Below are 25486 nucleotides of genomic sequence, written 5' to 3'. Positions count from 1 at the left end.
CAGCTCTAACGTTTCAAACTTACTGATACAGGAATGGCAACACCCAGAAGATCGGGATATACTGAAGCTATACAATTGCGCGAGGAGAAAAGGATAATACCAGAGACAATTCAACAGCACATCTTTTAGCCCCATTCCAAGAAATATGAATCCAGCCCACCATGAAGGAAGAAAACAAATGCTAGCTCTCCCGTAATTGAGAGTAGATGTAAGCATGAAATGGCCACCGGCAAAGCAGATTCGTTGTTGATGATACAACCACAATCTTAAAATGGGTCTGATCGACGAGACAAGCGATTACACAAATGGGACCAAGCAATGAAATTTCGTATGCCTCACAAGCTCAAAAGAAGCCACACGAGCATGGTGCACCGGATTCGCCTTGATGTCGCATTCACCAACCGTTATGGACATCGGATAGCCCAAACTGTGAATACTGTGAGGTGCCAGAAACACTAGAACACATATTTTGCGTGTGTCCCGCGTACGCGCAAGAACGACAGAAACTTGTCTCTTCCATTGCAACGATCCATAAGGGACCGCTATCAGACGAGTTTTTTTTAGGTCCTTGGCCTAACGCAAACAGCGCAGCCCTGGTAACAAGTGCCGCTATAGCTTTTCTCCAAGCCACAGGGCTGGACGCACGGCTTTAGAGATGCCACAACTCTGTGAATTTGTATATACGCATCTCTTCCTTATACCATCATCATACATCAGCCCTTTCCCTCCCCGTCCCTTTTACCCAGTGTAGAGTAGCAGGCCAGAGCAAGTTATAGCTCAGGCCGACCTCTCTGCCTTTCTGTAAGTAAATTTATCTCTCTCTCTCTCTCTCTTTAAAATGGGTGTAGCGCATGTTCGCAACGGCACACCATACCACACCGCACCATGTCATATTATGCACTGGTCCATTAGAACATAATAGTTTCCTGCCACAGACAGAACCTCATTGCAAGTCTCGTCTCGGTCAAACTTCCATCCGCGGTGCGTCGAACGGTACCGGCTTGGACCAATGCTTGGACACTGCCGGACGCTAATGGCGTTGCAGACGCACCGGACGCATCGAGGCCCTGACGGGCAGCTGGCGTTGAGACGAGCACAGGAAACTCTGTCTCAGCGCCAAAAGATCACACTCAAGTGCCCTGTATCTGCCCTTTGAACGTCGCTATTGGAAATGACAAATAAAGTTGCAGTGTACTATAAAAATTACAGCTTGAGTGATACTGTGAAGAAGCGTTTGGAAAAACTCGGAAGCAATGTTTTTTGTAACTTGTTTGAGAAGTAACTAGCGTATGTAGTGCGGTCTTGACAGGTTGCCCGGATAATCTCGTTTAATTCTCACGACTTGCCTGAGCGTTCTTGTTTGAGTGTTCTTCGCCGCTGGTCTACGCGGTACGTAACTGTCTCCCGAGGCAAAGTCTTTCTACAGCCAGAATAATGCTCAATGCTGTTGCCTGAGTTCAGACTGTATCTGCATGTGCCCCGGGTACCTTTCATAAATTCGAGGCTGACAATAATGCTTTTGCGTGGATGCGGTAATGAGTTTTGTTGTTGTTGTTGCTGTTGTTGTTGTCGTGTATGGCAAAGCCAGTGTCATGTAGACACCATTTATGATTTCATTTGTTAATCTGTTTTGTTTACATCAAATATGATGTATTACATGTGATGTACTTTATATTGCACTTTTCGTTCATACCACAGTTGTAAGCGTGCCTACGAGTCAATAAATTTCCTTGTCAGCTCAAGGCCACTTGAAGGTCACCGATAACGGGAACTAAAAACATTTCGTGCCTAAAAACCAGAATAAGGTCTCTCGAAGGCCTTATGGTACGAGTCATGCTTTTAAGCAACAACAACAACCTATGGCCGAAATCCACACACACGAAACACCGATGCAAAGAAATTTGCAGGAACTCCGGCCCATGCGACCAGCGTTGTTGACAGCAAGGGTAAAGAGAGATCGACAGCTATCACCTTAGTAGGAGAAATAGATACGACGGAAAAAAAACAGCACTATATAGCGTTGGACATCTCAGTCTGTGGAGAGAGAGCAATAATACTCGCAGATTCACCAGCAGCTTTCCAGATTTTATAAAAAGGGGCTATTTACATGCAAGCCCTGCAAATGCTCACAGAAACGGCAATGGAGAACCTACCAGATACACATATCGTTTGGACTCCGGGGCACGAGTTCCTGCTGGAGAACGAGATAGCCGACGCAACTGCCCGAGCTCACGTTCACCGGGATATCCCCCAGGACGCGCCAAGGAGAACGGATGAAGTCCCGAACAAGTACAGCAATATTCTGCAACACTACAGGCTAGGCAGAAGAACTTACCCGTCACCTCGCCCCAGCCTAAATAGGGAAGGGGCACCAACCCTCGGAAAATTGCAAACCAATAGCTACGTCCACGGTGCCCTAATGCACCGAACCTCACCTACTCGGCATTCACATTTCTGCGCGTGCTGTGAGGTCTCGAACACTCCATGTCATATGCTACGAGGATGTGTGAAAAAACATGGCACCGTAGACACCCAAACACCAGCCGAAGAGCGGTAGGACGCCACGCTATAAGACCCGCCCCCGATGAGACAGCGCAGCCTGATCAAACGGGCACGAGAGATGGCTACATGGAATAAGGAGGCCACCCAACTAGGGCGCAGACTGCGCTTGCTCAGAATAAAAGTTTACTCTTTCGCTCTCTCTCTCTCTCTCTCTCTCTCTCTCTCTCTCTCTCTCTTTGGAAACTAGCGTTTCATAAAGCCCAAGCTTCTTCTCGCGCATGCTAACTATATTTACACGCCACCACATCGCGATCTTACAAAACATACCGGCATCAAAATAACGTATCAGACAGATATCTAACAGAGCAAGCTCCTGTCATTTCATGTCTCCCCTTTGTCTTCATTCTTTGTGGTGTAGTAATTATGAATCAATGTCAACTAGCCTACTTCACCATTCCCATAAAATAGTCCCTATAGTGTTCATGTTTTCATCGCACCACACGGCGTGCTATACGCGAATGGAGAAAAGTGAATTTCTGACAGCATAACTTTACTTTTTTCTTCATGTGGCATGTTGTTGCAGGCAGAACATCAAGGCAAGTAGGATAAGTGAGTTGATGTGGTTATTGGCGGCAGGTTGGGACTGTGTTCAAGCAGTTATACTTCGCATAAGCTTCGCAAAGGAGCTTCCTGATTGAAACAACATTGTTCAAAGCAAGCCGGTGGACATTACAAACATTTTTCGTAGGAATGTCATGCTATTCTTTGCGGCTTATTATCCTGTGTCATATACGCGGTAATCATTCAGTTACGTTGAGATTTGGCGTGGCTCCTTCTGGTCATCTTACCTTGCACAAAACGAAACCTACCGTATAATCTGGACGCGTAAATGAGTACACAGTTTTAAAAGAGACGGAAAGCTTTCTCTTCGTCACCTTACAGAGATATTGTAGAAGAAGCTCAACAAATATGGAATTTTTGTTCAAGTGCGCTTGGAATTAGGTGTGCCGAAAACAGAAAGAGAGACCTTCGTAGCCTTTCCGCAGAATTGAAGTGCATAGAGCAAAATCTAAGACTATCTTTAGTAATACTATACGCAGCGTAGCGAATACCCATTTTTTGCTTCCAAGTTCGCAACACTGTTTCAATGCGGCAATCGTCCTCTCGTTCAGCCAGAAGCACTGCCCAGCTCACGGTAGTCGCCGTGCAATTACACTGGCCACGCCGGTACGCGGATACCGAAGAAACCATAGCTCTTCCCGGCCGAGCGCCGGGCGGTTCCATTTGTCATCCGACTCTATCATAATCTCAATAGTGGATCGTACTGTAGCCGGGTATGAGTGCATTGAGTGGGGCACACGAGGGGGTTATGCGAGAATCCGTCGGAACTCACCACACGTGCGTATAATGTACACACCGTGATTGGTTTTCTTTTTTTTTAGAGAGCAAAGGGCGAAAGCTTAAACCAACCTTCGTCCTTTCCAGTCGTCGATACGAGAGCCTGCCTTTAGAGAAAGCGTCTAGAGGGGAGGGCCAGCGCAAGCGCAGCAAAAAAAGAAAGAAGAAAATGAGGGCACTCGTCGCAGCAAAATCGTCTCGACCGACCCCCATCAAGCGTCTATCACTCTTTCCCTTATGCGGAAAGTTTTGTTATACAGCGTTTGAGCATTAGTATTATTAATGGTCACCGGTGCGCCCCCTCTGGCAACGTTCCCTCTTCCACTGTGCATTCACTCCCCACCGCTTACAGACAGAAACGGCCTGCCACGCGTCTGACTATATGTATATACGTTGCCGCTGCGTTTGCTGCTCCTGCTGCTGCTGCTGTTGCCGAGATGTTTCTGTAGCGCGCCCCGGAATGAGCAATACCCGAACCGCGAGCAGCAGAAATCACAACTGCACGCGTATAGATGGCCACAACATACGCGCATGCGCAATCCCGCGCGACGCGCGTGCAGAGACGACGACGACGACCAATTGCGTGGCAACATGTACGTGCGGTATACGGAATGCCAGCTCGTACTTCCCACAGGCGGACCGCACCCGAATAACACGACTTAAATGTAATCTCGGGCTTCTCCGTTTAAAGCGAGACACAGGAAGGGAGGAGGGGGGGGGGGGGGGGGGAATTGAGAGAACGGCAGAGAAGTGGATAATATGCACAGGTAGTGAAAGCGTGTTTAGCTACGAGCTCCGTTTGCGGCGGCAGCAGCAGCAGCAGCACCAGCGGATGCTGAAGCAACTTTCAAGCGCACGCGGTTTGCTGCTAAGCCTAATGAAGGGAACACATGCAAACGTCCCCTCCTCCCCCTCTACTCTTTAAGCCCCAACCCCACGCCGCCACCCCCTCTCCTCAACGTCCCGTCTCCTTTGCTTTTGTTTTCTCCCCGCAAACGCGGTGCAAGTCAAAAAAGCCCGCTTTCCAGGAGCGGCGCGAAAAGGTATACGTGTGCGTGGGCGATTTTAAATAAGGGAGCACTGCGTGCTTTTGGCGACCGACGCACGCGCATCACTTAATGAGCGACGTGTATATATTGCTATCCACCACCGGCAGCGGCGTTTCGTGACGATATCGCTGGCAAAGGGAGCCCTGCTTTTAAGCCCTATCGCCGAGCAGAACAGTGCGTGTGAATGTATGTAGAAGGTGGAGGGGGGAGGGAATACGCGGTTTCGTGATTACACGAGAACAGGCATTACAATGCCCTTTGAATTCTGAAACAAGGTTATTCTGTGGCGTGCGACGGAGGGTTGTTTTATGCGTCTCTTGATTGAGGCCCGCTTCAGGTTTATGTGTATACGGGCTGCCCTGCTGTGAGTCAATATGTTTTTTTGCCTCCGTTGTCATTTGTTATATATAAAAGGATGAATGCACTTGATATAAACGCATCGCATTCGCGTTAATCGCTTTGCTGCGACATGACATTGGCAGAGCGAGAATTTCGTGTTCGCTTGCTACACTTTGTTACTGCTGTACTTGAGAGACGACAGTTACAGGCATTCCTGCTGGCTCATAAGTAGGGAGTTATGCAATGCTTTAACTGGTGCGTGCACAGTAATGACACCATATGAAGCGTTGTCGGTGCTACGATAAACTCTGTGAGCACCTACCAGCAAGCGTTTTTGCAGCTTTTGATCTCTTCGGCAGGTATCTATTTTTATATGATGCCAATTATACAAGCCAACAAAAAACGAGGTCCTCTTAAGTTTGGTCCTTCCAGAATAATAGTGAAATGGCGACTTATTAGCTTCAAACATTATCAGATCTTCATGGACTTCAGAAAACCGTATAAGCAGACCAAATTCAAACTCTAGAAGCAACGGCATCTCTATGGGAGACAAAGCGGATACATCGGCTAGTTTGGTCGTACAAATTTGGGTGGGCACATCTTTAAGGACGCGGGCAAATGTTAATGCGCGTTATAATGCTAATGTTAATGTTATCAAATCAAATCAAGTCATGTTTATTTTTTCAAAGAGCATTTGGAAGGAACATTTTGAACATTTTAATGTTATTTTTGTTATAATGTTAATTCCCATTATAAAGTATCTGCGAATAATATTGTCGCAACTATATATGCCGCGTGCGAAATGTGCTCGTTTAGGTACACATATCTTGGATGTTTGTTTTTCTTTTATTGTTTCGGTGAGGTGCACTAATTTGCCATCATGCTAGGAGCTGCTGGCAAGTATTGAGCCTTATTCATAAAAAAATTGAGCTGGGAATCTGTGACTGCCACGCTATTGTACAGATTCCACACCCCCACTCCCCCACTCCGAAAATCAATGCACTTGCTACATCTGTCCTGCAATGAAGAGATGAGCGCACTGGTCCCCTCTGCGATGAGCAGCCAACAAGCCCAACTGGTTGGCTGTCAGTTGAACACTGCTCAACTGAATAAAGGTTGGGAGGGAAGTTACGTAAATTCATTGATTACATTTTAGTAAGTGCCCAGTTGCTTTAATAAGGCAGTAATTTCGCACAATCAATTACATGTTTAACGTAGTAATTATAATTGTGGTCGGTTACTTCTTCTCTTTTTTTGTAGCGTACAATTCGGCTCACTATGTGCCATGTTACTGAGATTTACCCATGTCACCAAAATTTTATTTGTCACCGATTGCACAAATTATCACTTAAGATGAATTTGCCCGCTTGTAAGGACACAAAGGGACAACATTCACTGACCAGTGCACAGTGGTGTTCAAGTGAAGACCTATCTTGAGCATTGCTTATGAGGAGATTCGCTTGGTTTGGCTGGTATTTCTAGGTCGTGTGGAGGTGTACGTTGATGTGCAAAGTCTTTGGAAATGAAAGCCTTCTGTCTGCTGGTGTCCCGACTATTTCGCAGCATTGGTTGCCTCCAAAAGAGTCTGTAATTGTCTCCTTTAAGTGTTTTTTTTTCATTTTTGATTGGAGAGAAATGATAGTCGGAAGGAGCCGGGTGGGTGGATGGGTCACCGATTCAAAGCCTAAGGAGGTCAGTTTTGCCATTGTTTCTCCTGCAGTGTAGGTCAAGGCATGGCCATGTAACTGGATCACGCATTTGCACAGCTTTCCTTTACGTATTTTTCTTAATGCTTTGCCTCAACTTCACCAATAAAGCACAGTAAAGTTTTCCATTGATAGCTGAACTGTTTTGGAGGTAGTCCAAAAGCACGACTTCCTTCTTATACGAAAAAAAAACGATTGTCATTTGCTTCTGCGCCAACTTTTGCACACGAAACTATTTTGACCTGCATGGAGGAACCACTGAGCGTCCATTCAATATAGGCTGTTCCTCTGTCTCATGATCATAACAGTAAATCCATGTCTCATCACCCGTTATCAGTTTATAATACAATACAATGCAATACAATACAATATAGAAAATCTAGCTCATACTTTGCAAAATGTTCCAAAGCAGCCGCCAATGTCTCCACAGGTTTCCCTTTGTTCAGTAGTGAAAAGCTTTTGGATTCACTTTGCGGCAAGCCTTCTCATTTCCAAGTCGTCGTGTATAATGGCACCAACTCTCTCGCGTGACATTTTCCCATATGTAGCAATACTTATATATGACGGTCTTCATCAGGGTGTCATAGATGGATTTCACATTTGCAGGCACCAAAACAGAAACATGCGTTCCGTCGGGTTTCTCACTTTCAACACCGAAATTGGTTTTCAATCTTGAAGCAGGTCAATGTTTAATAGCAGCGTACGAAGAGCCACCGTCCCACAAAAGTTTGTGACATTTCCTCACAAGTCCTCTTTACACGTTTCCCTTTGGAAAACGGGAACTCGATCATGGTCCGATGTTCATGCACATTTGAACTTTTCTCGGGGTGACGCCAAGTTCACTTCGGGCTCGGAAAATAAAAATAAGCTGAAAACGCATTTAGCTGATTTTTGGAACAATAAATATTGAACAGTTGATCAATGCACACTGCAATTTACGCCTGCCTAGCTAAGTTTCTTTTTTTTTCTGGGTAAGGCTAAATACTTATCAGCACTCCTTCGTATAGCCGTGTTTTTTCTGCTATGCAAACTACGGGAGGCAAAGATGACATCGCGCGTGGTTGTAAGCTGTCCAAGTTCTTGAACATCGTTTCGCTACACAAACGTTGAATACAAATTCTTTAGTTCACATCGTGAACTAAGGGAACCCGCCGCCCGCCGAGGCATAGCACAATGGTTGTTGCGTTCTGCTGCTGAACATGAGGTCATCGTCAATCAGTCACTCAATCGAACTCTCTCTCTCTCTCTCTCTCTCTCTCTCTCTCTCTCTCTCTCTCTCTCTCTCTCTCTCTCTCTCTCTCTCTCTCTCTATCTATCTATCTATCTATCTATCTATCTATCTATCTATCTATCTATCTATCTATCTATCTATCTATCTATCTATCTATCTATCTATCTCTCGCTCTCTCCCGCGACGCAGTCCAGCGACGGCGGCGCAAGGACGGTCGCCAGCGCCGCCAGCGCACCACGTTCACGAGCGAGCAGACGCTGCGGCTCGAGCTGGAGTACCAGCGCAGCGAGTACATCAGCCGGCCACGGCGCTTCGAGCTGGCCGAGGGCCTGGAGCTGACCGAGACGCAGATCAAGATCTGGTTCCAGAACCGACGCGCGAAGGACAAGCGCATCGAGAAGGCGCAGCTGGACCAGCAGTACAGGTACAGGTGGGACACCCGCTGTGTGCACACAGTGAAACTTTTGATTTTGGGCGATTCGGTTCATGGCTATTGAAAAGGCGCAGCGCGACTTTTCAAAGACAAAGAAACACAAACCATGCCACAAGCGCTGACTAACATCTGGTTTTGTTTGCACCGAAACCGGCCTATTCATGCGCAAAAAGGCTTGCTATGTAGCACCGCAGTTAGTACAGATATGTTCACACATGATCAACCAAAAACAAGGTACCGCAAGCGTTTAAGAACGCGTTGCTAAACCCATAGAAACAGTAAGAACAAGATAGGCTCATCGAACATAGTCTACTATCGCCACGCATCTCAATGCTTTGGGCTAAGGCGAAGTCACTTTGCATAAAAAGAAGTATGATAATGGAAACAAGGAACATGCGCACGGAACAAGATATCCACACACTTGGTTTGAGCAGGCTTCTGTAACGAAAAGAAAAACACCTTTAAATGCGGGTGAAACGTTTTAAACCTAAACAAAACGTTCAAGAAATTCAATGTCATCGTCATTGAAAAATATGGATGGCTTGCTGACGCAGTTGTCCGTCAATCTTTTGACAAAAAAGCTCCCACAATTTCTCGCTCGGTCCTGTCTCTTGCTTTCATCGGAAACCTAGTGTTGTCCAATTTCGGCTTGCAGCCGCACAGCTTGCAATGTTCAGCCAGAAAGCTGCCTGTCTTATTACGTACATTAAGATTATGCTCCCTGGCCCACTCGTTGAAACATCTCCCCGTTTGGCCTATATACCGGCGACCACAACCCAAAGGAATTTCATAGACAACGTTTGTCATACAGTCTGTGAATTTATTTCTGTGCTAAGTAGTGCGTTGTGGCAACTTCTCTTTGTTTGTCATTGTACAAATTTTTGACAAGTTACATGGCGCAGAAAACACAATCGGAACCTCATGCTTCGAACCAAGAGCACCACTTCGTGCCACAGTTTCCGAACATGGCTCATGGCAACGCGTCTTCATTCGATACCTTCGAAAGCATCTGCGGGTTCTGGTGAGCGGAGATCTCTTTTCAATAAGGAATTCTTCGGACATCGTAACATTTTTGGATGAACTGTCACCTGGGTCGTACAATGGGTTTTCAGTTGATATACATGAATTGTTGAAATGTTGTCTATGAAATTCCTTTGGGTTGCGGTCGCCGGTATATAGGCCAAACGGGGAAATGTTTCAGCGAGTGGGCCAGGGAGCATAATCTTAATGTACGTAATAAGACAGGCAGCTTTCTGGCTGAACGTTGCAAGTTGTGCGGCTGCAAACCGAAATTTGACAACACTAGGTTTCTGATGAAAGCAAGAGACAGGACCAAGCGAGAAATCGTTGAAGCTTTCTTTGTCAAAAGATTGACGGACAACTGCGTCAGCAAGCCATCCATATTTTTCAATGACGATGAGATTGAGTTTCTTGAAGGTTTTGTTTAGGTCTTAAACGTTTCATCCCCTCCTAAAGGTGTTTTTGTTTGTTTGTTTGTTTGTTTGTTTGTTTGTTTGTTTGTTTGTTTGTTTGTTTGTTTGTTTGTTTGTTTGTTTGTTTGTTTGTTTGTTTGTTTGTTTGTTTGTTTGTTTGTTTGTTTGTTTGTTTGTTTGTTTGTTTGTTTGTTTGTTTGTTTGTTTGTTTGTTACAGAAGCCCGCTGTTTGTTTGTTTGTTTGTTTGTTTGTTTGTTTGTTTGTTTGTTTGTTTGTTTGTTTGTTTGTTTGTTTGTTTGTTTGTTTGTTACAGAAGCCCGCTGTTTGTTTGTTTGTTTGTTTGTTTGTTTGTTTGTTACAGAAGCCGGCTGAAACCAAGCGTGTGGATACTTTGCTCTGTGCGCATGTTCCTTGTTTCCATTATCATACTTCTTTTTATGCAAAGTGACTTCACCTTAGCCCGAAGCATTGAGGTGCGTGGTGATAGTAGACTATGTTCGATGAGCCTACCTTGTTCTTACTGTTTCCATGGGTTTAGTAACGTTTTATTAAACGTTTGCGGTATCTTGTTTTTGGTTGATCATATGTGACCATATCTGTACTAACTGCGGTGTTACATAGCAAGCCATTTTGCGCATGAATAGGGCGGTTTCGGTGCAAATAAAACCAGTTGTTAGTCAGCGCTTGTGTTGTGGTTTGTGTTTCTTTGTCACCATCCCAGTCACGCAGCGCCTTTCGAATAGCCGCTGTACACACTGGCTGCTGTCGCCCGGATTGACCACTGTCGGGGATTGCTCAAAATCTAGATTCGCGCACTATAAAAAAAAATTAGATGGCGCCATTGGACCCGCCCTGTTGCTGTACATCAATACTGCCTTGTAGAGGGGGTCATGGGCCTAGTCAAGTTGTCGAGACAGCTTTTAGCTCTTGACCCTTTCCAGGACCTATTATTTCTGGAAAAATAAAAATTGAAATTGAATTGAATTGAATATATACACGAAGGCAGTAGTCCTTTGGATCCGGCGTTCAAGAATGTGAGAAATGTGCAGGGACACGTAAAATAGAAGAGAAAAACATTTAATTTAAAAAACAAAGAAATCGAAAGTGAGTCCTTGGTTAGAAAATGCAGGATGTAGGCGGAGGTAGTAGGACGCGGTACGTATTCCAGCACGGAACTTACATCATCGACGGTGGCACCAAGCTTTATGAGGAAGGCAGGAGTTCCGACGTGCAGATATGGCTGTAGAGGTACTTCGCTTGCGAGAGTCCAAGTACCGGGGTCGCAGGAGTCGTGTCCGGGAACTTAAAAGTCACTGCTGTTGACGTAGTCTTTCCGGTATACATTGTTTCATGTATGAAGGAAGTATAGTTCTCCAGATCCAGTGTTCAGTCACATAAAAAATGTGCAGCCGCACGTACAAAAGCAAAAACAAACATTTGTAATGTTTCTTAATTTAAATAAACTACTGTTTTTGCTTTCCTACGTGCGCCTGGACTTATATATATTAGAAGATCTATTCAAAAGTATACCCCGGAGCAAACTTCAGCCGTTTGTCGACGACAACAATCGGTAAAAGGCGAAAAGGAGCCGAAGAAGAAGAAGCTGTTCAAAGAACACACGCGCCCCGCGCACTGGCGTCAAGGAGCGTTCCAGGGGCCGCCATTACTCGTCTGCTTCCACCACGGGCGGACGCGTCTCTCTGCACTCCGCAGACGTCCAGGAAGGCGCGAAGATTTCGTCGGGAGGCCGAAGCGACGGCCGGAACTGTTTCAGGCCACAGCAGGCGACTGCGCACGGGCGTCGTGGCCAGCGCGGGACAGGCGACGCTGGGAAAGGTCGAACGCCCCGCACCGACGAAGACCTGGTGTGCCGAGATGCAGCCGGCTGCTGCCGACCATGCCATTGGACCCGCCCTCGAGGCGCCCGTTGACAGGCAGGTTCGCGCAGCGACATCAAGGGACGGCGCCGAGCTGAAAACAACGAGAGCGTGGTTCGCGAAGCCGGCTAAGCCCAACCGCTTCACTACCACGACTTCACAGGGGACAACAGAAGCCGTGGTTGCCGCGCCACCAGAGAACGATCCGAACGCGCCGTCCAACGATAAGAAGCCGCAGAGGAAGGCTCCGAGGGTGCGCCTCAAGGAAAGACTGAGCAGCTCTTCCACGGGGATGACCGACGCCCCCGAGGAGGCTAGGAAACACCGGCATTTCCAGCGAAGAGCCGCTCGTCTCGCATCAGTGTTGGACTTGCGGCCACGACAAGGTGCGGCAGGGAGTACCTGGGACGCGTCCCGCAGCGTCGCTTACGGGCAGAAGTACCCTAGTCGGAGAGCAGCGCACGACCCAGCCACGAATACTCCGCCGCCTGAGAACGACTTCAACGCGTCGTCCACCGATGAGCAACCAACGAAGAAGGTTTCGAGGTCTTGCCGAGCAACGAGCCGCCGATTATCTCGTAACCGAAGACTGAAGCGCCTAACACCACAGCGACTACGAAACGACGGCATCGCCTGCAAGGAGCCGCTCCTCTGGCAGCAGCTTTGGATGTGCGAAGCCAACCAGCGGCACTCCGGTCCTGGGATGCCAGCCCCGCGCGTTGCTCTTACGGCGATACCAACACGCCGAAGCGCAAGTCGGGAGCTTCGCCGACGGCCTGGCAGCGCTTCTGTCAGCAGTGCCTGGGGAGAACGGGTGCCGAGGCAAGAGCCTCCGCCATAAGACCCGCTGCCGTTGACACCAAGCGCGGCGTGGGACGCCGCCGCAGCGCGAGCAGCCCATCTACTGCTAGCGCTGTCGGCAAAAACGTCTTTCCCGTCGCCTGCCTGCCTGTAGCGGCGACTCACGGCGAAGAGTAAGGAGCCGCTCCAGAGGCTGAAAAGTGCAGCAAGCGCTCGTCGTACACCTCCCGTCCCTGCAAGCCGACGAGGGCTGGAAAGCCAACCAGCGGCGGCAAGGAGAGAAATAAGCAGAACGTTGAGACAGCCGCTATCTTGAGAATCGCCAGCAGTATACCGGACGTTCGGCGTCTTCGGCAAGTGTAAAATAGGGAGACTAACAGTTCCAGTTGAGGTCAATTTGTTTGCTGGCAGCGTAAATCGAGATATTTGTTTCGCGTAATTTTTCGAAACCGTGATGTCAATTAAACTTTGTTTATCCCCGTATTAGCCTATTATTTCGGGCCAGAATGTGCCTCGGTTCAGGATGGCATACTATTAGACTAGCTGGGGCTTTATCCTTAAGTCGCAATCTTATGTACACGGTAGTGAATATTCTTAGCAGTGCATGTACCCGTTCTTGCCGGCGACCGCTGATTGTAAAACACGCTCAGGAATAAGGCTTTAGAAAAGTACCAGCCTGGGCCTCAGTTCGCTCTGAAAAAACGCGCAGGGGCTCGCCATATATGGCGTGCCCCTGTAGCACTACATCAAAAAATTGGCAGAGGCTTAGCTTGGCTAAGCCTAGCGGATTGCGAAAGCAGTCTTCTGTTCAGGTTGTAGAGTTTCATACTGCTCATCGAATGTGTAGATGCAGTCTCGTCGCCATTGAAAGCATCCATAAGGCTTGCTGTCGAACGATCAGGTGTCGCCAAAGTCGCATCAGCATTGAGAGCATGCATGATACTTGTAGATGCACCCAGATCAAGAGATGTTGAACGCATTCGCCTGGCTGCATAATACGCACGCCGTTTAGCTAAACGTTGTTCCCGCTCTTCATCCGTTTCTTCCGCACGTCGCTGCTGCTTAGCTGCAGCACATCGCTGCAACTTCGCCTTGTACACATCATCCGACGTACCGTGGAGGATTCGTTGGGACGATCGCGACGAGCCGAGTTGGGACCCCGCTTTTCCACAGCTGATATGACGTCACACATAGGTCACGCTAAAGGCCAATGCTGGATTCTCCGGGACGACGGCCAAGAGCGGAAACCTCAAGCAGTATTGCTTTGGCAATAAGACGAAGGAAATAAATCGCAATGAATGCGTGCGTACTTGAATATTCTTCGTTGCCTGCACGTAACAACGTGCAGCCAGCGTATTTCCCATGCTATGTATATATATATTATGTAAAGTTTAACTCTGGCACGATTCTGGTGTACCACGAGAGTCCGAACTAAGTGCTTTTCAAGATCGTTCTTCTTTCTTTTTTTCTTCCTTTCTTTTTTTTTCTTCCTTCCTTTTTCAATCAACCTATAGCCCAACGCCTCAAAAAATTTGGGAGACACTTAAGCTTTTCCTGTAAGAGTGTAAGGCGACAGCATTCAAAGATCCCTGACCGTTTCTCACGCTTCGCGGTAACTGCAGCTTACGTAACCGTAATGTTTAGCGGGGAACGCTGGCAGCAAACGCTATGCACGAAGGTGAGCTTTCTGGTAGAAACGCGGCGTTTGCGTATAAGCCGATCCCGGAGGTTGTTCACAGCCGCGCCCAAAAAATTTCATCATTTTCAGGTTTCTGCTCTTGTTTCGCACTTCTTAATATTTCAGTCTGAGAAGATTTAACATAAAAGGCATGCGCTGACATTGTTTTGTTTCGTGACATTTGTTTGTGGACTGTCATTCTGAAAATTACGAGAAACAAGTTTGCGAAGGATGTAAGACAAGGTTTGAGCAACTTACGTGATAGAATTGTGTGACAATATAGCCCGCATATATCGCATGCCACATAGCAAGGTGTGGCATATACATATATACCTAAATATATACAGGAAGCTCACGGGGATGCCGGTGCCGTATGCTAACACCAGATTTTCTGCGACACAGGGCCCTTAACGCTGTCGCATTAAAACACGCTCGTTTAAGTCGGGCGTGCTAGAGAAAAAAATGGCTGTGGCTTAGCTAAGGTTAAGCCCAGGATGCGAAGCATACTAGCCTTTATTTTAACGCGACAGCGTTAAGGAGCTCGTGTCGCAGAAAAGCCGGTGTCGTCGGCGTCGGCTCAGGCGTGCGGCGCTTGCTCAGGCGCACATTTCGTTGTCGCGCCGAACGCTGCGTTGCTCGACGCTCACCGCGTCCGATGCGGGGGGCGACGCCGCGAGCGACGGCGCGAGTTGGAGCCCCGTTTCTCCTCTGTCGTGACGTCACGGTGTCACGTGGTATTGAAGGCGACACCGCCGCGCCTGAGGAGCTGGGTTGAGCTCTCGAGCGACGGCGCGAGTTGGAGCCCCGTTTCTCCTCTGTCGTGACGTCACGGCGTCACGTGGTATGGAAGGCGACACCGCCTCGCCTGAGGAGCTGGGTTGAGCTCTAGTAATATGCTTCGCATAAAACACTGCACTGAACGTGAGCCGAAGTCCCACAATCGCAATTTAGTGCCCTAGTTCTTGAATAAAACACGGTGTACGTCCTGTGATTGAAATAGCAAGCGAAAACAGTTCTCGAAAACTTATCCAGCAACTGGATTAGATCGGCACTGGTTCACGTTCGAGACATGCTATATACACACCAGATCAACGCCCAATGTTTCCTTTTTATGCGAAGCATATTACGAGAGCTCAACCCAGCTCCTCAGGCGCGGCGGTGTCGCCTTGAAACCACGTGACACCGTGACGTCATGACAGAGGAGAAGTGGCTTTGGCTCAACTCTTGCAAGACGGGCTGGGTGGGAATCGAACCAGGGTCTCCGGAGTGTGGGACGGAGACGCTACCACTGAGCCACGAGTACGATGCTTCAAAGCGGTACAAAAGCGCCTCTAGTGAATGCGGTGTTGCCTTAGAAACGAGCTGTTTCTAAGGCGTGCGTCTCTTGCTCAGGCGCACATTTCGTTGCCGCGCCGAACGCTGCTTTGCTCGACGCTCACCGCGTCCAATGCGGGGCGCGTAGTCGCTGCCCTGTAGCCCATTGTCTTACACCCCTTGGCGGGTCGACGGGAACGCTGTCGCGTTCCACTCTTTAAGGCGAAGCAGAGTAACGCATGAGTTGTTGCTTCGTCTAGCCGAACCAAATATAGCCAAGCAACAGCAGTTCACCAGGCTAAACAGTGGTTCAACAACTAAAATAAAGGCTAGTATGCTTCGCATCCTGGGCTTAACCTTACCTAAGCCACAGCCATTTTTTTTTCCCCTTTTGTTAGACGGAAACATTTTCCGACTCCTCGATGGAGCATACGCGTCTGTAATATTTGACGATATGTGTGACGGCGAAAGAGCTCAAGGAACGCTGGCAACCAGTTGTCCATCTTGAAATAAAAGGGATTCATGAGAAGAAAGTGCTTTTTACAGGCACCTCTCTCTCTCTCTCTCTCTCTCTCTCTCTCTCTCTCTCTCTCTCTCTCGACAGCAGATGATAATGATTAGGATAAAAACTTTATTGGTAAAGAAATAATTCTAAAGAAAGTTGATGAGCCCTGCATTGAGGCGTATCTTTTGTATTACACTTTAGAGCCCCCATAGGACCTGTAAGGTATTTTAAATAAATGAATAAAAAAAATAAAGATGAATGGCCGGAAGTCCCTGGGTGTGAGCGGCCTGCGTGATCCAGGCCACCACTGCCTTTTGTACGGCTGGGCCAGAGCTGCGCATCAATGCCTCCCATTGCTCCATAGTGTTCACATTATTGTGCGAAAATATTTTAGTGCGTTTCCACATGATGTGGGTGAGCTTCGCGGTTTCATTACAGAACTTGCAAGTATCTGCGCATCCATCTGGATGGATATGCGCGTAAAGCGTCGGGGAGGAATATATATTGGTCTGTATAATCGACGCCAGACCTGAGCCTTGGACAGCTGTTCATGCCCTGTCGGTAATGTGCGGCGAGCTAAGTGGTGAGCTTGTGTGATTTCCCGATGACTAGTGAACGTGTCCTTATGGTCCTTCTGTCCCTTCCCAGCATGCTATAGCATGCTATCAGGTGGTTATCAGGTGGTGTTGTTATCAGGTGATGTTGATGATCGAAACATTGCCGGGAAGTAGTGAATAAACCGGAGCCCATCAGACAAGACTGACGTGTTGTGGCTCGTGGCTGTGCGCTAGAACAGGCTGTGCTGAGAAAAAACATTCTACCGCGCGCGTAGTTTTGGACAGCTCGCTTAGGGTCGCTGATGATGGTTGTAGCTTCAGTCGCACAGCTAAAGCTAGCGCGATGGCTACCTCCTAGGCTACTTCCACATTCGTCGTAGGTAGTGTACGAAAGCTATAGAGGTGCACCCCATTCACGTCCGTAATCACCGCCGTCACGGCAGGATAAGTGGCGTGATCCGCAAATAGAGGAACACTATGCAGTGATGCAAACCTAAACGCATCTTCACTAGACTCAGGGGGCACATAAATCTGTCAGGAGCAGAAGACGCGCCATGGCGCACGGTCTGACAGCGTTCCGACGAAAGTGTCAAGTTCATCGAGTGGAGTAGCCGCGACCAACTGAGCCGAGCCGCGCATCCTCCTCACAAATCCTCGAAACCAAATCCCCGATCGTCGGAGCGGGCACAAATCTCGTCCCAGGCCTACAATGTGGCTGCAAACCGTTAGCGGCCGCGCCCACGGTAGTGAATGGACAACCGATAACCCCGCAGCCACAGCGTCGTCGACCGGAGGCAGCTAGCAGCGCGGCTGCCGATCGGACGGCGGTGACCAAGCCGCGCGGACCAGACGCGCCAAAGCCGTCGTGCGCGTCCCGCAACAAGGGGGAGAAAGGTGGATGATTCGCGAAACGAGGCGGATTTCGTCGCAGCCCGGGAGCGGGGCCGTGTTTGAACTGGGGCCGCTCAATAATGCAGCGCCGGCGCGGCCCCCTTCCCTCCCGCCGCCCGAACCGCGAGCAGCACCTGCCCGCGGCCGCGAACAGCTTGTAATGGTTATGGCCATGAATATTTAGCGAGCTCGCCCTGCCCAATTTCCCCTCGTCGGAAGTCAGGCGACGAAACGACCGCACGCCGCGGACGGGCGACGAGGACGGATTGCATGCCTCGTGTTCTCCCTTGCGCCACTCGTGCCCACTCCTCTCCGCACAACCTCCTCCCCCCCCCCCCACCCCGCCTTTACTACACATACCCTATTCCCACCTTCGTGCACTCGGGAGTCGAGCGCCGAGTGGCCCGCACGCTCGCGCCCTGCTGTGTATGCATGCATCGAACAACGCGTGCGTGCGTGTACTGAAGGACAGTTCCGCACGCACGCAGTGCCGACGAGGTTGCGTTGTTCAAATGCGCGCATTTTTCTTCGGAGAACAGCTGCGACTAAGCGACCGGGCGAGATATTATAGGTCGTGGTTTTCAGCCGGGCGGTGGGGTGGTTTCGTGGGACCGTGAACGGCTTTCAGCGCGTTTGGGCTTCGTGCTCGCGAATTCTTGGTTTTCAGAGACGCGAAATAACCGTTTCTTGGTTCTAGCGCGTGAGAGAACATCAACCGCGCGTTTTCTCAGCTGTATAATACGGCATTACTGCGTGTGAAGGTTTGCAAAGGTTTGACTGGTGGTGTTGGCGATATGTAGCTGAGCATTCGACTATAAGTGGAGCGCTCTAATCGTAGAATTATGCAAAACTAAGTCGCAGTTTCGCACGAAAGGAAAAGCATCGATTGCGATATGAAATCAGTAGACGCAGCTACAAGAAGTAAGGATCGTAGTTCTATAGTCCGTATAAACTCAGAAACATTCGCTTGCTAACTAAATTAACAAGCATGGTGTCATGCGCGGACAGTCAAACATGAACCCATTCCACTCGATGACCGTAGACACTCGCTGTCAAAACGCTGGCTTGAGGAAGAGCGGCAGCAGCAGCGAGCGAACTGTCCTTCGTGCTCCATCTCGCTTCAACGCCAACTAAGCGGCGAGAACACAGCGTATACGATACCATCAGCCATCGCCGCACCGAGACTCCATAGTAATTGCAGATCTCCATCAAAATGGGCCAGCGCGTCCGAGCTCAGCCGTGCCATACGCAGGCGCCGCCGGAGTAGAGCACCCCCCCCCCCACCCCTCTCGCTCCCAGTGCCTTGCCCGCAGTGGAAGACTGTGCGCTTCCTCCCTTGCGCACGCGAGATGAAGCCACCATCCTCAGCTCACCCTCGCGCACTTTGGCTCGCACCTACAACATACGGCTCGCGGCCACAGTGTAATCGTACTTAGACTTGCACGTAACATCACGGTGACACCTATGGCGGAAATACGCTTAGAGTGTCCATATAATTGCTACAGCAATAAAAACACATTCTTTGTGGATTATGTAAAAACGTATTCTAGAAAGATGTATAATGAATTGGATAACAAAAACAAGTTCGCTACATTGTAAACTTGCCCGTCATGGTCAAACTAGCCCACGCAAGTTCTGGAATATTGTCAGTGGTTCGGAGAATCGTCTTACCCAACTGGCACGCGATGATAACACTTTAGTGATTTCTCCACAGTGCTGCTCATTGTTTATTGGTGCGTTTGTTTGTTTCTTTTTCTTTCTGTAAAACCACGCGTGCTTTTTTTTCGTGTTTTCACGACCGTAACTTTCCTCCTATAGATCCCACAATCATTGATTCTGTAGGCATTGGTAAACTCATTAGTAATCTCAAAATTTCATCTTCGTCTGGCCATGATTCAATTACGTCAAAAATATTGAAAATGACTGAAGTGTACTCCCCTGTTAACTTGTCCAACATTTTTGCTCAATCTTTAGCGTGCTGCACAATTCCCGGTGATTGGAAGGTAGGGAAAGTGGTGCATCGTACCGATATAGTTACAGACCCATATCACTTACAAGCATCCCATTTAAGCTTCTTGAGCACGTTATTTATTCTCATTTGATCAAATTTCTAGGAGACTATTCTTTCTTCACTAACTCCCAGCATGGTTTCAGGAAAATGTTTTCTTGTGAAACGCAGCTATTATCTTTTACTAATGATCTCTTTATAAATAACGACGTCAGCTCTGACACTGATTGCATATTCTTGGATCTCGCTAAATCTTTCAATGGAGTGCCGCATGACTTACTTCTCTTTAAATTAAGCAAACTTAACTTAGACACCAAGGTATTTCACTGAATTAAAGATTTTATTTCTGACCGCACCCAATTTGGGACTGCTAACAACTGTTCGTCCACTCTTTCGCTTGTCTCATCTGGTGCCCCACAAGGATGTGTTTTGGGACCCTTCTCTTCCTCATCTACATTTGCCTCCCTGACTGTATCACGTTTTCGTCAATAAAGCTTTTTGCTGACGATTGCGTCCTCTTCAAGAACTTCAAGAAGATCTTAACCACTTGTTCTCGTGGTGCAATAAACCCATGATGCGGCTCAACATCAAGAAGTGTAAAAGCATGCGAATATCTTGACGGGGTCACACTGTTAGCAGTGCGTATTTTCTTGAAGGCATCCTACTAGATCCTGTGACTTCAGACAGGTACGTCGGCCTGCACATCAGTTGTGATATTTCTTCGCGTATACATGTTAACTATCTTACTAACAACGCAAATCGCATGCTGGAAAACTTACGACGCAATTTTTTCCGATCACGTTCGTCAGTAGAACTACATCTATATAAAACTCTTGTTAGACCTAAATTAGATTAAGCATGCGCTATCTGGGACCCCAAAAACATTACACTTACAGCAATTATTGAATCCATCCGGAATCACGCAGTTCGTTTCATTCTATCAAATTACTCTCGGCATGCCAGCGTATCATCAATGAAAGCAACACTTGTCTTACCTGAACTATCTTTGCGCCGCAAATGCTTTCGCCCTTCATTGTTCCACAAAATCTATTGTTATAATAAGATTCTAAATGACGTTCTTTTTTCCGCTTCCGTCTACGTATCGTCGCGTTCTGACCGTAACTAACTCTCTCTTTTACTGTGCAAACATTTGCTATTTACCACTCCTTACTGTAATGCCCTCAGGCCTTGGAAGTATGCTAAATAAACAAATAAAAAAATAAATAAGTCTATTTAATGTAGCCCTATAACCTGTGCAACATAAAGATGAACCGGAACATGCAATAGCGTGCACTGAATGTGGGCATTCTGATTCGATGGATGGTTCCCCCTCGTAGCGACCATTCCCCTCACCGTCAAAATTTTAAACGAACGCCACTTACTTGACAGTTTAAAACAATTAACAGGTACCATGAGTATGTATACGAATGAAGCTATAATATCGCGTTAAGTGCAGAGAGCCGGAGCTTTTAGCCTAGCGCCAACGCTTCGAGAAGGCGACTTCACTGACAGAAGCAATTCTTGTCGAAACACTGACTCCAGTCTAAAAGCTCCAGGCTGAAGCTGGCCTTATTTATCAGAGTGTGCCGCTGTTTATGATGTTGCTTTCAGGTGTTGCTACAGAAAAGTAATCACTAGGACACTTTCTGGTGATAAACAAGATGTCCAGCATGCAGCTGACACCTCTTTAAGGGCCTACTTCAAGCAGGGACGGCGATGCCCAATAACTAAACGTTACGGATGAAGGAAGCCAGGGAAGAGCGAAACGCCATGAGAGAAAGCTGTCGAAAAATTTAGTACCGCTAGCGAACATTCGTGTACAACTGGGCTAGTACTCTTTAACGGACTGCAATTCCTCCAGGAGGGCAACCAGCGGGATCATATATAAGGAAGTCAGAGTTCACCCTTATTACTTCTGCCTTACCTTTTCCCTTGTAAGCCATATTACCGCTAAGAAAAATCATTTTAAGAGAACCATTAGTAAAAGCAATCAGATAGCGGTGCCGCCGTCATGATTTGTAGATACGGACTTAGTTTAGGGATTTACTGGCCAACGCAATTTGTCGAAGCCAGCCTGCAAGCACCACACTAAAGCTTAGTGAATTTCTTTCGCGTGGCCATGGTGTACTAAACAAGCAACATGACTTTGTAAACATGTGAGAAGGTCAATTTTGGCCACTCGTCTTCTTCGTGCTTCTTGAAATTACACTCATGCCATTCATATCAAAGACAAGTCCCTTTGAGTAAGCAGTCGCTGGGTGCATTTTTGCGCCAGGGCAGCCTCTCAGAAAGTAGAAGGCATCCACTCCATCAAGTAGAAAGCATCCGAGAACGTTAACTTGTGTTCCCTTTCTCGCAGGTGCCTGGCCCTGGCCAGTGGTCTGGGCTCGCTGTGCGCAGCGCCCTCCGGTGTGGCCGGAGGACACGCGGCGACCAACGGCGGCACCCCGGCCGGCGCACAGTCTGGTTCCGCCGCCGCCGCTGCGGTGCAGCCATTCTGCGGAGCGTGCTACTTCAAGCCTCCCTCGATGCTGCCGCCTCCTTCAACGGCCGCTGCCGCGGCAGCTGCAGCCGCTGCGGACTCTGCCGCAGCCAGATTCGGCCTCTGAGAGGTCAATTCGAAGTCAAACTCTTTTACATCGTCCTCTTATGCTGACGTCCTCTCAAGACAGCTGCACAGTCAGCCGACGTCTTCTCAAGACAATCCACTTCAGTGCAGATAGCGCACGAGATCCTGCAGTTGTCGAGGAGACGCACTCCAAACGACTATTGCTAATGCGACTAGGGCACCGATGATTCTGCTTGATTTCTTTGTCAAGGGCTGGTCTGAAGCACAATGTGACACTTAAGCCTTCCCCATATCGTCATCTACCCTAGCCTGTGAGCGCAGGCACACTATACGCCAAGTTTCGATTGATGTTATTGGTGTACTCCAAATGGCACCGAGAGTCCCCGTGCCTCCTAAAGGGACGCGTATCCGCGCCGAGCAAAGTTGGGCCGAGGCGGTCAAATGTTTCCCAGTGATCAGCAGCGGCAATAAGCTAACGGTGAAACGACGGATGCGGGGGCGGTGTCCCACTAGCGTCTAAATAACGCCTCTGGAATTGTGTGGTGGCAGTCGTGCCGTGACAAATAAGAATGATGAACTGGATAAACGCGGAAACTAGTGTGCATTTTAGTCTTTGACGCCCGTCGAAAAGTCTATACCATCCACAATGTCATCGTTTCATATATCTAAAACCTGGGAGTTTTTCTCAAAGCACAAAATTTGTCCTTCGAAACCGGCTTGAGGAAGCTCGAATGGGCTCGATAATGCCATTCCACTTGATGCGAGGTTAAACTTCTTTTCTATATATTGCTCGACTCAGCACGTAGGAGACTCACGTACGGGTTTTCGCGTTCTTGCTTTAAGATATCCATTCACGAACATGCGTCAGTGCAAAGAGCTCATCGAGAGCGGAACGAAACTTAAATGTAAAAAACATTTGTGTCATCCACTCAAGCCATCGCTGTAAATTTTCAGACGGGTACCCCAAACAGGCAAAACGTACACGAGAGTAAGTCATATTATTGAAAGTTGTGTTGAAATTTCTCAAGATGAGCAGAGGGCGGGCAGATCAATCTCAAGCCGATCCGCTAAAATATCGGTCGATCAGCATTGCAGTGCTTGATATCATGTTAGCAAGATTCACCTTGTGGTGTAGCTGACGCCGCTTGCTTCGGTTGAAGCAACGTTGCGAATGAAAACGACCATTTTCTACTAAGAGCACTCCAGCTTCTCTGAAAGAGAGCGACACTTTGAAGAAAAATGTGTGTCGCTTCCCAGAGCCATTCTTTTCTTTTTACAGCGGAGCTGCTATACGCCGACTTCTGGAGGTTTGCGTGCGTAGGCAAAAAAGATGGCGGCCCAGCGCTAAACGAGCTAAAGCATAAAGCAAAAGCGTGTCGCCAGATATGCCCCAGATGCGTTTAATCGCGAGCCGTGTAAGAATGTATTGTGATAAAAAAATGTAAAACCGGAATAGACACGGTTTAGTACGGATTGCGGTTTGACGTTACGGGCTCTACAGGCAAACCACGTAACCTTATCTCAGTTCCTTTCCACTTGTGCAATTGGTAGGCCACGTGCGGTGAGGGCTGCCGAAGAACAGCGCGCCTACGAAGAACACCGTCGCGAACAGAAGCGGGAATGTGCGCGGCGACGGCGGGAGGCACGTAATACGGACGAACATCGTGCCGCAACCGCCAAGCGTGTGCACCTTTGGTTGGATCACCCCAGCGACTCCGCTCCCATCGTAATCGTGGGTGATATCGATATAGACGTGTCTCGGCCAGACGGAACGGGTTCGTGGTCTTTCTCTTGGAAAGGCTCGGCATTCAATGTTACAGAAACATCAGTGTGCCTATCGACGCGTCATCGGTCGTGTACACATGGGCCTCACATTGGCCAAGAACCTTTCCAGTGTCGCCACAGAGCCACTGGCCGTATATCAAAGCGATCATAAAGCGATAGTTACCTTGGTGACCAAGTAACTTCCAAAAAGCAAACAAAAGAAAGTTAAAAATAAAAAAAGCATTGAGTATGCAATTTAATAAAACAACGACAAAATTTTGAAAAAACGAAATTCATTGTGGTATTTGTCTTCTATTTTCAATCAAGATATTTAATATCAACATATTTATCACCATATATACAGATCAACTGGTCACCCACCTTTACAGAGTGCAATGGCTCTGATTTTTTTTTTTCTGTTGGTCCTTCGATGCGGTCGCATGCCTGATAAACTATTCTATCATTGTGTAGTCGCTTATACGTGTTCACGATCAAATGAGCATGTATATATGCACATCGCTCGCCAAAGCTTCAATCATGTGCCACATTTTTTTTATTTTTTATGCTTGCCCTGTATAGCATGAAACAAAACGGTACAGTGACTATCGCATATGACTAACTCCTTATCGCGCACTTTTTCTTGCCGGAAAACGTGACTCAAAATGCATTCCCCTTCTCATGGTAGTACACGAAGCTTTGCTCAATCCTTATGCGCCGTTCCTACCGGCACACCGAGATCGACTGTAAGCGCACCAATCAAGCCTTCTTCGACGTCTTGCCGATCGAATCAGCGTCGCAACACACGCGCGCGCAGTCGTCTCTCTTGTGTGCCGGTGCTTATCGGCAGGAAATTACGCCCATCGGAAGCGAGGCCACTGTTCGTGTCAAGGTTTGAAGGGGCACTTGCCAATGCGTACTACGTACACACAAATCCAAGCACGCCACTCACCGAATGGCCTTCGCCTAACGAAACAAAAAGCCAAATTCCGACTACGCGTTCCTGTCGCGTGTCTGCCTGACTAATCCCGTCGAACAGAAAGATTCCGGCAGCGACGTGTTTTTCCATCGACTTGTTTCAATCTGCATCTTCCGCGTGCTCATTCGAAGGGTCGAAGTGAGGAGGGGTCATACGGTCTAACGTCTTGTTAAGCTTCTCTCTGCAGAACCCGTTAAGAAGGATGGTTGTGCGGAAGGGGGAGGCACTTATTTTTGCGTCCTGTGTTCAACACCAGCTGTTTGATGATGTTGAACAACAGGACGCGATGTGAAAAAGACGAAGACCCAAGCGAGCACTGGCCCTGTCAACTACCTTCTCATTTTGTCATTTTCTGTCGCGTCCCTTGTGGTTTCTTGCGTACCGAGATTTTCCTCATTGCCCTCTGTAACAATCAAGGTGTTCCGTTCAATGCACTCTTTACTCTGAAATTTAA

The 25486-nt window shown here is 48.0% G+C and overlaps 1 protein-coding gene across 1 annotated transcript in view; it reads left to right on the top strand.

Moving 5' to 3' along the window:
• The window catches only part of LOC135920003 (homeobox protein rough-like), a 60452-nt gene extending 35317 nt beyond the window's left edge, over positions 1-25135 (top strand). Inside the window, exons 2-3 of the mRNA XM_070537969.1 lie at positions 8415-8649; positions 22083-25135. Coding sequence (XP_070394070.1) covers positions 8415-8649; positions 22083-22332 — 485 coding nt within the window. The 3' untranslated portion in view covers positions 22333-25135. The remainder of the gene's footprint in view (positions 1-8414; positions 8650-22082) is intronic.
• The last annotated feature ends 351 nt before the right edge of the window (positions 25136-25486 follow it).

Source organism: Dermacentor albipictus, chromosome 4 (assembly GCF_038994185.2).
Source record: "Dermacentor albipictus isolate Rhodes 1998 colony chromosome 4, USDA_Dalb.pri_finalv2, whole genome shotgun sequence".
NCBI lineage: Eukaryota > Metazoa > Arthropoda > Arachnida > Ixodida > Ixodidae > Dermacentor > Dermacentor albipictus.
Note: the sequence above shows the minus strand (reverse complement) of the source record. Positions and strands in the feature narration are given on the sequence as shown.